General features: G+C 36.4%; 1 protein-coding gene across 2 annotated transcripts; it reads right to left on the reverse strand.

The window, feature by feature from the left end:
- Positions 1–993: 993 nt before the first annotated feature.
- Prp5 (pre-mRNA processing factor 5) lies at positions 994–16,520 on the reverse strand. 2 transcript variants are annotated; one of them, XM_022077097.2, is made up of 20 exons: positions 16,373–16,520; positions 16,157–16,234; positions 15,578–15,676; positions 14,941–15,097; positions 14,385–14,511; positions 11,858–11,991; positions 10,636–10,812; positions 10,027–10,212; positions 9,606–9,765; positions 8,209–8,325; positions 7,677–7,877; positions 6,669–6,751; positions 5,767–5,886; positions 4,470–4,858; positions 3,860–4,010; positions 3,577–3,688; positions 3,363–3,488; positions 2,934–3,100; positions 2,267–2,440; positions 994–1,510 (listed from the first exon to the last, which is right to left on the reverse strand). In XM_022077097.2, exons 1-20 carry the CDS (start codon positions 16,387–16,389, stop codon positions 1,268–1,270), a joined length of 3,018 nt encoding a protein of 1,005 aa, XP_021932789.1. In that variant the 5' UTR covers positions 16,390–16,520; the 3' UTR covers positions 994–1,267. The 2 variants fall into 2 exon arrangements, with proteins under 2 accessions (XP_021932789.1, XP_087215214.1); XM_087359088.1 differs by lacking the exons at positions 11,858–11,991; positions 14,385–14,511; positions 14,941–15,097; ... (1 more) ...; positions 16,157–16,234; positions 16,373–16,520 and adding an exon at positions 11,241–11,330.
- Positions 16,521–16,818: the final 298 nt, after the last annotated feature.

Raw genomic sequence — 16,818 nt, forward strand, 5'->3', positions numbered from 1 at the left:
CACTTAAATATTTCTAACGAAATGAGCATGCAGCACCATCTCCAGCAACACTCCTCTCCACTTAGATCGTTACACTTACTACAGGGAGCCGCATACTTACATTACGATTTAGCAGGCACCCCACAAAAACCTCCTTAGCCACATATAGCTCCACCTTTACCTTCTGATATACAGATCTTATCCACAAACTTGTACTTTAAAAATTACAAAATAGAAATGAAATCATTCCGAAGTTGCATCTGAACAAGGTGGTCAAATGCACCAACACAAAACAGACAACCTGACTCCAGACTCCTACTCTGAATGTGCCACAATAACCTCATTTGCATTTCTTGCTACCAGAGATGCTACGATTAGAATTTAACTTCAAGTGTTTCTGCACCACACAAATTGAACACTTGTACAGTCAAGCATTATGGACACTGGCTACTATATTTGGAGTAGATTCAAATTTTATTTATGTGTAAAACTGTTATTTCATTTCTAATGCATCCAGCTGTGGTCTCTTCAATCTTCCTGCTTGAAAGGTGAAAGAGTTCATTTCTAAAGTGAGGGCTCCTGGAAAAACTAGACAGGCATGGACAGGCTGATAATGTACTTCGTTCATGCTAGAATGTGAAGAATGTCTAATAAATTGGGAATAGGTAAAATATATCAGAGATGAGTGTTTCCTGGAAGCTAAGAAACGGTTCTCAATTCTGTGTAACATGTCTAAAAAAGTCATTTTCTAATGAAAAACATGGTAAAGCATGTAAACTAGATTTCAGTTGCTTAAATAATAGAAATCATTACTAACCTGCATGACACAATTCACAAGTGATGCAAAAGCAAGACTATATTCATTTCAAAATTTGTAGTGATAGGGCATTTTAAAATAAACTTCTCTCCCCTTCCAAACTTGACTTTCCCTCATTTTTTTATTGCAGCAGAATGGAAGGAACTGAACTGGTAAAGTCAATGGTTATACTTACTATATTAATTCTGCTACATAAATCACATGAAAATATTAGAATATCTATATTTCTTATTCTAGCATTTTCACATATGGGAAAACATGATATCAAGTTCGATCATAATATTCTTCTCTTTAAAAACCCTGTCTATACAAATTATTATGTTACAGCTGTGAACTTCATAATCTGATCCATGGATTTTTGGCAATAAAAAATGACAATGAATTACTTTCCTACAAGGTACAGCCCAGTTCTGTATACTGTTGAAACACAGAAAATTGTCAATGGGACCAAAATCCTTGAAGATAATGTCACTACACAACCTTGTAGCGTGCCTTGTTCATGATATGGTGAGCTGAGCTCTGTAGTTTCAACAGTTCCTCCTTAATTAGCCGTGTAATTTCAATCTTTGCCTTTGACACTGCCAGTTCATTTGTACTTTCAATAGCAAGGTACAATTTCCGCTCTCCTTCTGGTGCTGGTTTTCCTGGTGTGAAATAGGTACCACGAACAGTGATTCCGGCCTCAGAATACTCGCTGATTTGGGCCAAAGCCTCCTGCAAAGGGATTGCACAAATATGTGAAATGTATATATACTTGAAACATTAGATTTTTGGACCTTGTCCATCATCTGACATTATAAAATGTACATCATTTTGAGAACTGACTCTGTCTTCATCTTCAGGTGTAGTGAAGGGTGCATGTGCTCTGTGGGGTCCAGTTGAATGAGCAAACTATGCCAGACAATTGACAAGGTTCAAAACCCCAACAATCCAGATTATATTACAACATTGTCAGTACCATTCATAATCAATTTATATCTACTTGTCTCTATCAAATTGATATTGGGTTCTCTTTTCTAAAGAGAAAAGGCAGATGAAGCATGAAGGTGTTAATATTTAAAATGGAGGGTTGATCACACTTCAGTGTGAAAGACTGAACATTTCTAGTGTTATATGTAAAGAACTATGAAATAAAAACTTTTGTTTGCAAATCTCTACAACAGGATTTCAGAAATATAACAAATCCACCACCCACTTAACAAAATTCACTTGCCAGGTCTTCACACATACTTTTATAATTAACATCAGTCTCCTAAAATTTGCCCATAGTGGTAATTTCTATATGCCAAACCTACAAAACATTTTTAAAAAAGTGGAAGTGGATCATGCATCTGTATGTAATGACACATTTTTACTCTATTAATTATCCTAGCACCACTATTTAAAATCATAAAAAGGACTGTGCTCATGTAAATTTCACAGGGCAGCTGTTTACTCTTTGTGACAAGCAAATTAAAACATGGTTCTAACCTTAGATGTGACCCTCCACCTAGCCTGTTGAGGGAAGTCATTTATCTCTAGCTCTTCTTCATATTTGCGGAATGTCTCCACTTGTTCTTCTTCTGCTTTATCATCCTCCTCTTTAGGTTGATAGTTTAGTTTGGTATTCAACTTGGCAGCCAGCTGCTCTGCTACTGTCTTTGCCTGTAAATAAATGGAGCATTGAGTAATTCATGTCCTGCCACTCATGTCAAAAACTGAAATAATACAAATACTAAAGAAATAATCATGAAATAATTACATATAATGAGCTAACAGTACTTATCTCTCAAATCATATATCACCTGCTAGCAAAAAGTAACCACTTATAGCTGTACGGTATCTGGAATTCAAAAACCAAGGTCATGCGGAAAAAATGGACAGATGAGATGCCCCAGCTAAGAGTAAAGATGGTGTGGTCTGATTATGGTTCAAACTCTGAATGTGTTAAGGAACCTTACTGGAAAGTAGACTAAAATCATTCCCAGGAGTGTAAGATTTGCTGTCATCAGCAACAAAGAAATTATCTGTTTACACAAAAGATACACTATTGTTGATGTAAATTTTATATATGCTTTCAACTGACAATCTAGAAACTACTCTCCTTTTCCCCCGTCACATATCTGTCAGTGCCCATCTGGATGTTAATAATGCTTACCGTGATGAGAGGCTGTGATCCACCACCTTTGAGGATGGCTTCTGCAGCCTGCTGTGTGGCTCCCTTAGCCTCTGCTCCAAGGTTCTTTGCCATGTTGATACGTGAAGCAAGACGACGAGCCAGTTCCAACTTGTCTGTTGCTGATGGGATCAGCTGACTTGGCACTACTGCAATAACAGCATCAAGTTTAAAATTAAGTCAGAACTGTTATGTTTAAGTTGGCCTTCAGCCCTGAAGATGGAGACAGTGTGCTCCTCTGAAACATTGGTATGTACATGCAAGTCCCCCCCCCCCAAAAAAATTCATTGTACTTCGCTAAGGAATTGCCTTTCAGATGCTCAATTATAAATATGTTTTTCTTTAAATTTCTCTGTATTTGCACTTTCATACTGTCCTATTCAGTTCTCAATCATCAACAGTGAAAAGTACCTGGAGCTCCTGGGTTCATTCCTATTGGTGCCTTTATTTCCTTTACAATTCTCTTTGGTGCCAACATGTTTTCAATTTGCTGGTCAATGTCATGCTCCAAATCCTCATCATCAGAGTCTTGCAAACCTGCAAATAAAGCAAAGAAGAAATAAACCACAAATTTATCTACACAATTACCACAAGAAATATATAATAATAAAAGAGAATATGTTACCAAGAGCAGCCTTCTGGAACTTCTTCTTCTCGCTCACCATCATGGCCTCTGCTTCATCAAACTTAAAACCCTTGCCACTAAAACCTCCGCCTGTGTGAACTTTCTTGCCCTCCTGTGACAAACCAATACAAATGTTTATTTTTTTCCATGCTCAAAGTTTACTTACTGATGTAAACAAAGATACTAGTTTAAGATGGAAGCCATAGCTATGATGGACTGACAAAATACAAAACAGATAATAAGTAATATTAAAAAAGCAATTTCAAGCCAATTCAATACTCACAGCAGCTTGTTTGGCTTTATAACGGTCCCACAGTATCCTTAAAGGATCAGGTACTGGTACCAGAGACAACTCCAATGCTCGTACAATATCGCCTGAGTACCTCTCCTGCTCTGGTGTGATAAATGTGTATGCAAATCCCTTGTTGCCAGCCCTAGAATAATCAAACATGACTTACTTTCTCTTCTGTCAAGACTACAAGGTACAGATAATACTAATTCCTAACAATGACACGCAATGTTATGGTTGAGTAGTTGGCAATCTTATTTCATATCAGGTAGAGCCCAAGTTCAAATCTCAGCCTGGAGACCGGTTATCCGTACTGTGGTCTTTCAGAGACTTTTTCTCAGTCCTTCTAGGCAAATGCTGAGGCAGTGTCTCAAAATGACCATGACTGCTTCCTTCCACATCCTTTCCAATCTGCTGTTCAACTGAAAGTTGCCAAATAAACCAGGACCAAAATTAACTATGACATTAGATGGAAGCAGGTGGTCACTCATTTGACTACACCTAGTGAATGTATATCTGATGTCATTTGGACAGGATCAGGGGATATCTTGCTGTAGCAGATAAAACTGTTCACTGTTTGCTTAACATTACTTATGTCTCATACCTGCCAGTTCTTCCACAACGATGAACATAATCCTCATAATGATTTGGGCAGTCATAATTGACAACAAGGATGAGATGTTTGACATCAAGACCACGAGCAGCAACTGAAGTTGCCACAAGCAGCCGCACCTTGCCTGACTTGAAGTCAACTATAGTACTGTCTCGGTCAAACTGGTCAATGCCTCCATGAAGTGACATGCACTGATATGAGGCCTTCATGAGGTCCTTGAGCAGGATATCAGCATTCTCCTGCTTGTCCACGAACACTATGATGCTGCCCAGTCCTTGGTAGTGTCCAAGAAGCTCAAGCAGCTTGAGGAACTTCTGCTCCTCCTCTAGCACAATGACATTTTGTTCCACTTCCTTGCACACCACGCTGCGGCCCCCGACCTGATAATGACATACAAGCCAATTCATCACACTGCTTATTCACAACTAAGAAAATACCCTGAGTCTAGAATATTTGATAATTAATTCTCTGGGACTCATCACAGGTTTGCCTGACCCAGAAAACAAGTACAGAATGGTGTCAACTTCGGGTGTATAAGTATGTCTTCTGGCATCTGCCATTAGAACTTCATTGCATATGAATGTGTAACCAACAAACAAAAGTCTCTGCATGTCCTAACCTCATAAACTGTTGCCAAATGCCATTTCATCAATACTTGCACAAATCTGTAACACAGAATAACTTACATAACAGTGTAGTATGCTAAAGCAAAGCAAGTCAATATTTAAAAAGAAATGAGGGTGAAAATGAGTACTACCATGGAGTACACAAATTTTCCAAATGAGTTCCTTGTGATATTTTTTTTATTTTTGTATTTCATTGGCACTTATGTTATTTCAGATGCAGACCTGTTGTTGTAAAGCTATTTGCAATAAAGATTGCAATATATATATGTGCATTAATAACTCAATACCCACATCCCTATATTACTTCCTTTCATAAATTTCAGAAGTAGTTAGTGATCTTTTTCACAGCATATTTCAGTCTTCACATTAATGCAATGTATTATTATCATCAAATTTTGATATGATATACTTTCCTTTCAGTCACTGTTGACAAAAATATGGAATGTGAGCCCAGACACCAGATTTCTAAAAACACTAGAATTCCTCGAGAGAAGTATGTTTCTATCAACATGACTCTGGCTTGTCGCCTACACTCCTTAGTACACAAAGCGCTGAACTCAAAACACATAAGAGCTGAGCTAGCAAATCCTTCCTGTTTCTGCATGAACATGCACCAGAAAACTAGCACTGATGCACCACATTAACTCTGAACAACTACATACCTGGATTTCTATTGGTTTGGTAAGAATACGCCGAGCAAGTGCTTCCATCTGCCGAGGAAATGTTGCACTAAACATTACAGTTTGTCGATCTGGTCTGATATTTTCAATAATTCTCATCACCTGTAAAGAGAGAGAAATAACATTTATACCTAACATCATGCATATGGGGGGCATGTTACTGGGGCCTCAAAATGCCCTATACAACATTTGACCAGGTGAATTGCATTATGATCATGTTCATACCCAACGATACTGTTGGTCTTTAAGATAATCGTCAAGAGACACACTGAGGTGTCACTATATTGTGAATTATAATTAAAACACAAAGTAAAACAGAAATTCCCAATGATAGGGTTACACAGTGTCTGATACACAAAGACATAAAACACAAGAACAGAAATGGTGATTATGGTCTTCTACTTAGTGACAACACAAAGACTTTAGATGATTACAAGTATTCTCAAGGAAATTTTAAGATAGAGGAAACACCAGTAACCACCTACAAGACTTTATAGCACATAACCACCCACAGAACAGTAATAAACATCACCAATGACATGAGAACCTGAATCTCAGAAGGAAAATTAATTTTCTCATTAAATGGACTTTAACTACAGACTGAAGGCACTCCACTCTACCACTGACAGAGTGCATGCCATCTACAAAATATGTGCAATACTAAGGGTTTCGTTTAACCTTTATTGTCCATAGGCCACTGTTAACACGCGATATAGCTGGTCATGCAACAAACTAGTACACTGCTAAACCATAAACATCAAAGTTAAAATTTGGCTGGAAGTCCTTAATATAGGATTTTAAATCCTCTACAAAAGTTATGTAAAACTCTGACTTGCTTACCCTAGACTTCATTAATTTAGAATCAGAGTATAAGAATAACTTGCCTGAGGTTCAAAACCCATGTCAAACATTCGATCTGCCTCATCCAGCACTACATATGTCACACGCTTCAGATTGGTCACTCTGCCTGCAAAGAAATGCGATTTCAATAAGAAATACTTTGAGATGAATGCAATACGCATATTAATTGCACCTTGTGCAAGACATCTTTACTATGCAAGCCAATGTGCAGGAGGCAGGATAACACATGATTCAAAACTGTATATTTATATTAATACTTATTTTCAGAGAAATCATAAAGGAATGACAGGGTTATGACAATAATACATCAAAATTTAAATGGAGTGGCAGGGTGAGAGAAAACTTGCCAGTAATGATTTGAAAAGGCAAATGGAATATATATATATTTTTTTTTTTTTTTTTTTTGGGGGGGGGGGGAAGAGGAGGATATATATTGAATATTTGTATCATTCTATCATACTGTAGTAGAAAAATATACAAACCGAGAATTAGTGAGTGTGGCCAGACAAGAAAAAATTAATGGATACAATATTTCAGTGCTCAGAATACAAAATCAACCCATGTGTTGACAGTGTTTGTATTTACCATACAAAGGACTTCTACAAAAGATAGCCATCACAATTTAGGAAGAAAAATGTTTTCAAAAATTTTGGTGTTGTATATTTGGATTTATATACACAATATTTTGTTTTATTTCACGCATCTATAAACATTTCAAAACAGTTTTATAGTAGTAAAAAATAATGCAATGTATTTTTCCTCAAATGCTTTCAACTTAAATATTTTAATACAAATATTTAAACATTTCTTAATTCTAATAACATAAGTTAAATCCAGCTATCAGCATCATATGATAAAAGGTCAAAAGCTATGTCTTACACAAAGAGACTGCAATGAAAATGAGGCATGTATAAAAATGGAAATCTGCCACAAAGAATGAAACTCCTGGTTTCTACATAAAACTTTTAGTCACTTGGCATATTTCAAACAGTAACATAAGAAAGTTATATCGTAGTGAAGAAAATACCCACCACTGTTGGCAGCCAGAAGGTCAATCATTCGACCAGGAGTGCAAACAATGATCTCTGCTCCCCGTTTCAGCTCTGCAATCTGTTCAGATATCCCAGTACCTCCATACACACATACAGCCCTTAGATTCAGTGACTTAGTGAACTTCTTGCACTCCTTCCCAATCTGCATACACAGCTCACGGGTTGGAGTCATTATAACAGCTAAAACAATGGCAAATATTAAAATGTAAAAGTATACCTCTACCATCAGGACCAACTTAAACACACTTCCAAAAGTTAACATACATTTCTAAGCATAAGATAAGAAACATAAATAATGATATCCATAAAATAACCTCAAATTTAAGGACTGATGGAGAGATGGTATATTCCAAAGTGATTCCCTCTGTGTAAAAACACTTTGCCACATTTAACAGTAGAATGTGGCAAATGACAATTTTAATTTGTTGGTCTGCAATAAAATCTTATTGCACAAATTAAACATGCTACAAGACAGATTCTTTGTGCAATGAGTTGCCTTGAACTGTTTTACCTATAGGACCCTCCATTTCTTCCAGCGGTGGTTGGTCCATGATGTGCCGCAACATAGGCAGAAGGAAGGCCAACGTTTTCCCACTTCCTGTCTTGGCAATACCAATCAAGTCTCGCCCTGAAAAAATGCAATCATCATAAATACAAAGCAGCATTAATAAGCCACGACAGTTCGATTCCTTCAACATACACAAAATCTGCAAGTAGAAACATTACAAGAAAATATATTCATATTGAGGATACAGTGATATGGGTATGCATTATTCATGGCAAAATGGGTTCCTTCTAGAGTTTGAAATGAATATATTTAAAAAACAACTAACAGACAGAGCTAGTGGGGTAAAATATACAAATTAAATTAAAACTAAACAAAGACATGACAGAAGTGCTTATTGGTGAAAAGAGAAGAATGCAGAAGTTTCTAGCAGAGGGTAATTCACAGAGTGAAAATATTGATACATGCTACTTGAATATCACACCTCAAAAATATGAAGGCAGAGTAATTTCAAGCAGTCTGTCTTCATCCCTTCATAAAAGAGAACTTTCTGTTTCTAAATTCTAATGCTTACAGTTATGATGTTTCAAACTTATTAGGCTACTGCTGGTTCAGTATGGTAGAGAAATCTATCACTTCTAAAGATGGCTTCTGTTTAATTCCAGTGACACAGTACCAGAAGCAGTAAAAGTGGATGCAACTTTAACGTTATCTACCTCATATTGGAGATTTAACTCCCTCATTAGCCTATCAGACTAATTCACCAATACTACAAAGGAAAGTATAGTATCCCAACATTCTGGCAATTACTATCTGCTGCCATTTCAAAACAACCTTGTCCAGTAATCACCCATATTTACTTGAAGAATCCATTAAGGTGATCAGATGAACATTAAAAAAATTATTTATGGTTAATACACATAAAATACATTTGAAACAACCTTAACTTCATATAAAACAAATCTACATTTTAGTTTCCAATTTTCAAAAATTTAAATATTTCTTTAGGTATGTCAACAGGATACAGAAAATGATCCTGTACATGAAGTCACACTAAGGCTAGGGCTGTAGGGTCCTGGTATTCCCCACAATCACCGTTAAGATTTTGTCCCAGCAATGAATAGCACGTAAGAAATTATTGAACATTGTATTTTAGGTATAGATAACAATCACAAAATAACTTTATTTATTTTGTACTACAGAAATCTACTGAATGAATATGGGTGTCTTCTGGGTTAGAGCACTGTGTAATCTGGTAGTAATTTACCAATGTTTCAGAGGTCCTTCCTGCCTCCAGACAACATGGCACTATATCCCAAAATACAGTTATCTTCTTACTCACTGTGGTGAGAACCTCAAATCCTACTTAATCTGATGAATATTCCCAGTATAATCACACTTACCTGTCATGATGGCAGGTATGGCTTGTACCTGGATTGGTGTTGGTCTCTCATAGTTTTGTTTCTTCAACACATCCAGCTCCTTCTTACTGACACCGCACTGTGCCCATGTTTTGATTGGTTTTGGGCAACCCTTCCCTTTCACCCGGATACCTTCCAGTTCCTTTAAAGACATTTAATGTAAATGGTTTTGAGTAATAAACTTATACAGTAAAATTGCAGAGCATGAGGCAAGAAAAAACCATTGAAAATCAACCCCAGATCTGACCAGTCTTGTCCAAAGACCTCTGGCACATAAATCCATAATTCTACCATTGACCACCAAGTACTCACCTCAGAATGTAAATAAGAAAATTACTATGAGTGAATTTGACTGTATAAACAAGTCAAGTGAAGGTAACATGTAATCTCATGTGAACCATACCTCCTTGTATGCCTCCACCTCTTCAGGAGTCATGCGTGCTATCTCAGGCACTTCAACATAGAAGTTCTTGCGGAATGGTGTGTACTGCATATTGGAATGGTCCACCTTTGCCAATTCCTTCTTCTGCTTGTTGGCAATTCCAGCTGCTGTCACATTAAGATCTTCCTCCTCCTCTTCTGATGAGTACTGTCAATAAAATTAGCACACTATTGTTACCATCCAATACATGCATGATTTCCACAGTAAAAAACAGTACAAACCCTACCATTGATTAATTTAATTTAATTTACATCATCATACTTGTACTTTCAAGAAAATACTAAATTCAAAAATAGTCACTAAACTTTTCATGCATTCTCCACCTTCCATCACACGCAAGCTTTATAATAATTATTCAACATGATCTATGTGAGATATGGTTCTTTCATATTTAGGTTAGACTGGAGATTTCTGTAATATTCCTTCTTCTCTCATGTTGGTACTTGGCCATAAGTTCTACTTGCAATTTTACATGCCAAATATGCCATTAAACAAAATAATGAGTTGAACTAAATGGCTGGGTTTGCATTTCCAGGATCACATGCAGTATACAGTCACAACATATCATACCTCCAAACCATCCTGGTTCTGCTCAATCAGTTCCCCCTTCTTTTTGTCGACTTTCTTTTTGGCAACACCCGTCACTATAACAACACCAGAACTGTTTGTGTTGACAGCAGTTCCTGATTTCCCATCGGTCTTCTTACCATCAATTTTATTTACCTTCCTCACCTCTTCTTGAACACCCTATAAACATGAAAAAGGTAGAAGAAATACAAATACAGTAGAGTCCCTATTATCTGACCTTCGGTTATCTGAAAATCCATTTTATCTGCTGTGTTGCGAGTCAGAGTGAGGGACTAAATTCTATCAAGACCACACTTGTCTATGTTGAACAATAAATGTAGGTAACCACTACAGGATTATTACTGTTCTGGCATTAGTGTCCACAAAGAGAATGAAGAAGGCTCTGAAGCAAATACCTATTATTAATTTCTTGAAAAATAAACTCTTTCACTTATAAATTTACATTATGAACATACTGTTTTTGTTTGTGAGATTTTTTCATTTTTTTCATAATTTAATAGACATCATAAACAGAGTTACAACTTGAGCTGTATTTGATCTCATTTTCTTCCCATTAATCTTCCATATTATCCAACACTTTTGATTACCTGACTATCCTTCAGTTCCATTTAGGTCACATAATCAGGACTCTGCTGTACAGTGATTTTGAAGGAAAGCTAAAACAAGTTTTTAATGCATTATCAACATCAGAGTCAGAAGTTTGTGCAAACAATTACAACGTTCTACTCATACTTTATGTTCAGAACTCAAAACTACAGTTTACATTCTGAACATGATGATGATGACCATAATTGCATAAAATGACTAAGAAAAATGCCAAAATAAATTAACAAAAATGGATAATATCAAAACTATAATATTAGGCAAGATCCAAAGGTAGAAACGGAAAACAACTGATAAAATACAGACTGAGGGGTTTAAGCATGGGTTACATATGGATGATAACAGGATTCCAATGACATAACAAGTCTCTGTCAAATAAGCACCAGTCCATGAATACTCATGATGAGGTTCCAATTAGCATGAGCAAATCAGGGCAGAAGCCAGTACATTTGCAAGGTGTTTAGCAGGAAAATCCCAACACATAGTCACATTTTAACATTTGTTTAACATAATGGTAATTTCTGGAAACAAAGTGTGCAATATATTAAAGAGTGAATAAGCAAGCCAATACAATAATGTTGTATGTTAAAAAATGGCTGACCTGCATGAAAGCATCCAGGGGGTCAACCTCCTCCTCTATAATTTCATCCTTGTTCTCCTTATTGTCTTGCTTGTCTTCTTCTTCATCACTGTCATCTTCTAATGTCCACTTCTTCATTGGCAGCTGCAAGTTAGCTGTAACATTTATATGATTCTATTTCAATCATCATTATTTCTAGAATGGCACTACAGCCCAAGTCAGGCCCTAGCCTCCCTTCTAGACGTCTATAGAGACCAATATTTCCCTTCACTTATAATTTTTAACTATACATTCAAATTAGCTTGAATTTTCATGACCAGCAAGAAGATACTAAAACTGTCTTTTCATAATGTATGATCAGGAAGCAAGTTTAATATTCACATTAAAAGAAGAGAATTTATTACATACCACTGCCCATTTTCATATACTAGAGCAGGGCGCTCCTTTCGGAGCTCCTAGGAGGGTTGATCAATTTCTTAAAACGCAACCAACCTTTGTTAGTCCCGAAGGGGAGTTAGTTTAGTGTCTCATTCAAGTGTTTTAACCCCTGAGTAAGAAATTAAACTATCCCCCCGAATGGGGGGGTTTAAACACTTGACCAACCCCCCGAAGGGGGTTGGTTGCGTTTTAAAATTTTGAGTAAGACACTAAACTAACCCCCGTGTATAAACAAATATATTGTGATATTGTTGATGATGTCATTTTTTGACGACAACGATGGCTAATTCTTTCGGAGCGCTTCCTGTAATCTGATATTTTACTTTTTACGTCGCTGATCAGAGGCCAACAGTTCTTGGTTAGTCAACTTTCTACGTCCAACCCCACCCTTCCAAATTTTCGTCTGATTTTCTACGTGTGTTGTTAATATGGTCTCGTTTAACAATGTAAGTCTTCTTTCGCTTATCCTTATTTGTTAAATAGATCTGATGTTTTAGTTCTTTACATCGATGTTCAGATGCCAACTGTTTTTGGTCAGACAACTTTCTACGTCCAACCCCACCCTTGCAAGTCTTCGTTTGTTTTCTTCTGTTCTTGTTGAATAAGTTTTTCTGCGTTTACCAATGTAAATATCCCTTCGCTTTTCTTTACTTGTTAAGTAGGTCTGATGTTTTAATTCTTTACGTCGCTGTTCAGAGGCCAACTGTTCTTGGTTAGTCAACTTTCTACGTCCAACAACACCCTAGCAAATATTCGTCTGTTTTTTTCTTTTCCGTTCTTGTTTAACACGTTTTTCTACGTTTATCAATGTAAGTCTTCCTTCGCTTTTCTTTATTTGTTAAATATGTCTGATGTTTGAGTTTTTACGTCGTTATTCAGAGGCCAATTGTTCTTGGTCAGTCAACTTTCTACGTCCAACCCCACCCTTACAAATCTTCGTCTGCTTTTTTTCCCTTCGGTTCTTATTGAATAAGTTTTTCTACGTTTATCAATGTAAGTCTTCTTTCGCTTTTCTTTATTTCTTAAATAGGTCTCATGTTGTAGTTCTTTACGTCGCTGTTGAGAGGCCAACTGTTCTTGTTCAGTCAACTTTTTACGTCCAGCCCCACCCTTGCAAATCTTCGTCTCAAAATCGATCATAAAGTCAGTTTTTATAACAGTTTTCATAATCGTAATATATCGAATGAGTATCACTTTACCTTGTTGGAGTTGGTACTTCAAATACTTGATAACTTCTTCTTTCACTTTCCTGATGTTTTAGGACAACTGTTAGTCAATTTTTAAGAATGCGACGTGCTTCTTCTGGAGCAGTGATAATGCGACTGACTTGATATTCTTTGATTTCCTTGTTGTGAAGCGTTATTTGTTTACTCGGCATTGTTGATGACGTCATTTTTTGACGACAAATTGGTTGAAGACAACGAGGAATCACAAATTTTTATAGTACTAGAGCAGAGCGCTCCTTTCGGAGCTCCTCGGGGGGGGGGGGGGGGGGGGGGGGGGTCAATTTTTTAAACGCAACCAACCTTGAGTAAGAAACTAAACTCCCCCCGAATGGGGATTAAAACACTTGACCAACCCCCCCCCCCCCCCTTCGGGGGGGTTGGTTGTGTTTTAAAATCTTAAGTAACACACTAAACTAACCCCGCTGTCTCTATCTGATATTTTACTTCTTTACGTCGCTGTTCAGAAGCCAACTGTTCTTGGTCAGTAAACTTTCTACGTCCAGCCCCACCCTTGCAAATCTTCGTCTTAAAATCGATCATAATAGTTTTCGTAATCGTAATATATCGAATGAGTATCACTTTACCTTGTTACAGTTGTTGGGTTTGGTACTTCAAATACTTGATAACGTCTTCTTTCACTTTTCTGATGTTTTAGGCCAACTGTCAGTCAATATTCAAGAATGTGATGTGCTGCTGGAGCAGTGATAATGCGACTGGCTTGATAGTTTTTGATCTCTTTGTTGTGAAGCGGTATTTGTTTACTCGGCATTATTGTGTTCCACAACAATGCCGAGTAAACAATTATCTGTTGGCATTGTTGATGACGTCATTTCTTGAAGACAACGACTAATCACAAATTTTTATAGTAGATATATTATACAAACCTAACAAGCTTCCCTTTATTTCTTTCTTTGTAACTTCAAGCTCTTTCTTCTTCCTCTCAGCTCTCCACCTTTCTATTCTCTCTCGTCTCTTCTGCATCTCTTGCTCAAGCCTCTTCTGTTCTTCTTCCTGAAATAATTATAGATGCATCAATCACTCTAGGGATTCTTAAGTCAAACAAATACTTTGCAGTAGAAGTGAAGTGGTTCTGACTTAAATCAAATTACAATAAACAGAAAAAAGTACCCATATTCTAATAGCTTAATTTCATGCTAGTTCTATAATGAAGAAACATGTTTATTAGTTTTAGTGTCTATGTATTCGTCTGAAGAAATTGTTACGCTGGAAATTCTTATTAAATACAGTATGTAATATTGTGTCAGATCATGCCATGCAATTTCAACTGACATTTTACATAAGAGCTCAATGAAATTGTTAAAATATTTATCAGATTTTCTTTAAAACAAGCCAATGGATGTTGTTTGCTGATTAAATTCTTTCACATACCCCTAGAAAATAAGTATTCAAAAGTATATGGATCCAAAAACTAAGGCTTACTTTATCAAGATTTGTAGGATCAAATGCTTCATCTTCTGCTTTATCATCCCCTTTAGCATCCTTTTTATCTCTTTCTTTTGAATCTGCTCCTGAACCTTCTTTCAATGACTTGCTTTTTGATTTTGATGAAGCAGATCTCCTCTCCTTGCTGTCAATCCTGCAGCAGATTGAAAACTTCAGAAATACAACAATACTAGTAATTTAATCTTTCTTGGGTCCTCTACTTTACACGGTATAACTGTACAATAAAGGAATATTAAAGATACCAACTTCTCTGGCAATAAATAAAATACATAGTAATTTCAACACATTTCTCTGAGAAAAATTATACTGCAATGTGTTAACATTTCAACTTTTAACAAACTTTTGGGAAATGGAAGATCACAAGAATTTATGCGAAAGCTGGGACCATGTTTTTCATATTTAACTACAAGGAGAGAACGGGAGGCCACAAGGGTGGCCTTCGCTTCCATGTATGGGCAGTGACAGGACTTCCAATGTTACTATATATATATATACTCTAAAATTAAAGGTCCTATTTCAGAATTATGCCAGTGACATGTATCAAGTTAATCCAAACGTACCACAAAATATAAGGCAATGCTCATTACTGGTGAAACATTACAATGATACTGACTGTTTTCTATCTTTGCTATGAGAACGACGATGGCGATCCCTGTCTGATAAGTCTCGCTCTCGATCACGTGATCTGCTGCGCCTGTAGCGAGGTTTTACTCTGAAAAACATTAAAAAGTGTTAAACACCAAAAATATTAGCAATTTCACTTGCAAGAAGAATGAAGGCAATTGCTGGCTAGAAACAAAGCAGGATAAACTGCCAGAACAACTGTTCCCTTCGTTTGTTACAAAACAGAACATAATAGTACTTAATATTAATTCACAGATTATTTGATCAAATTAAGAGGTTATGTGTTACATGATATGAAGATGACCTTCAATGGTTGACTGGTTGATGCAAGGAAACATGAAACTGTGTTGTTTCATGGTGGTGTCTCAACATTCTATTGAAATCCATGAAACCTCAAGAATTATTCTTCTGCCTATGCATCTATTTCTATCCTCTAAACCTCTTCAGAACACAATGATCATATTGTTTTTTCTAATAAGATGTGAAACTCACTAATTATGCATTATAAAAGCTAATATTATTGAAGAGAAATGTGGTACCTTTACACTACACGAACGAAAATTGTTACCTTTCACGACTACGTGACCGCCTACTCCTCTTTCTTTCTGGACTGGCAGACTTGCTGCGAGAACGTTTGCGATGATGGCTGAAAAAAATACATATCTTGTTTACCATGACGATGATAGCATCAGAACAATGTCATAACCTTAAAGCACAGAATTTTCGAACACATTGTAAAGAACAAATATGTACAATTGGATTATGAATTCAAGCCCATACATACCCGCTACTTCGCACCATCTTGTACACGAAGAAATTGAGATGTAAAATCCTTCAATAGTTCCTTTATATTTAGAAAGCAAGTCTATTGAAAACCATTACACCTACAACGTCCATGATGAACCATCATCTACCATTTCAAATGCAATGACAATGTATTCGCCACAGATGATAAACTAGCAAAAACTCAGCGTAAACCTCTTTCTCTACCAGGAATTCGAACTGCACAATTTCGAATATAAGCTCCGTGGGTACCGTAGTCAGCATTGAGTTTTCAATATTTTTGTGTACATATCAACTATGCCGTTTCCTTTAAGTGTTGAAATTATATTAAAAATTGCAAATGAACGTTGATTTGTTAAGATACAATACATTTACATAAATACAATTTTGTTTGTAAGTATAAGAAGTGGTGTTATTTCCATTTTGATCGTTTCGCTTGCAAACATC

This window comes from Zootermopsis nevadensis, unplaced genomic scaffold (genome assembly GCF_977971745.1).
Source record: "Zootermopsis nevadensis isolate Lab colony 2312 unplaced genomic scaffold, Znev_1.0 Znev_ptg000030l, whole genome shotgun sequence".
In the NCBI taxonomy this organism is placed as follows: Eukaryota; Metazoa; Arthropoda; class Insecta; order Blattodea; family Termopsidae; genus Zootermopsis; species Zootermopsis nevadensis.

Excerpts from the sequence above, each read along its gene's own strand:
- Prp5 (XM_022077097.2), bottom strand. Across the intron at positions 15,677-16,156 it reads CGGTCACGTAGTCGTGAAAG|AGTAAAACCTCGCTACAGGC; the intron begins GTAACAATTTTC and ends AATGTTTTTCAG. Across the intron at positions 2,441-2,933 it reads GATCACAGCCTCTCATCACG|GCAAAGACAGTAGCAGAGCA; the intron begins GTAAGCATTATT and ends ATTTATTTACAG.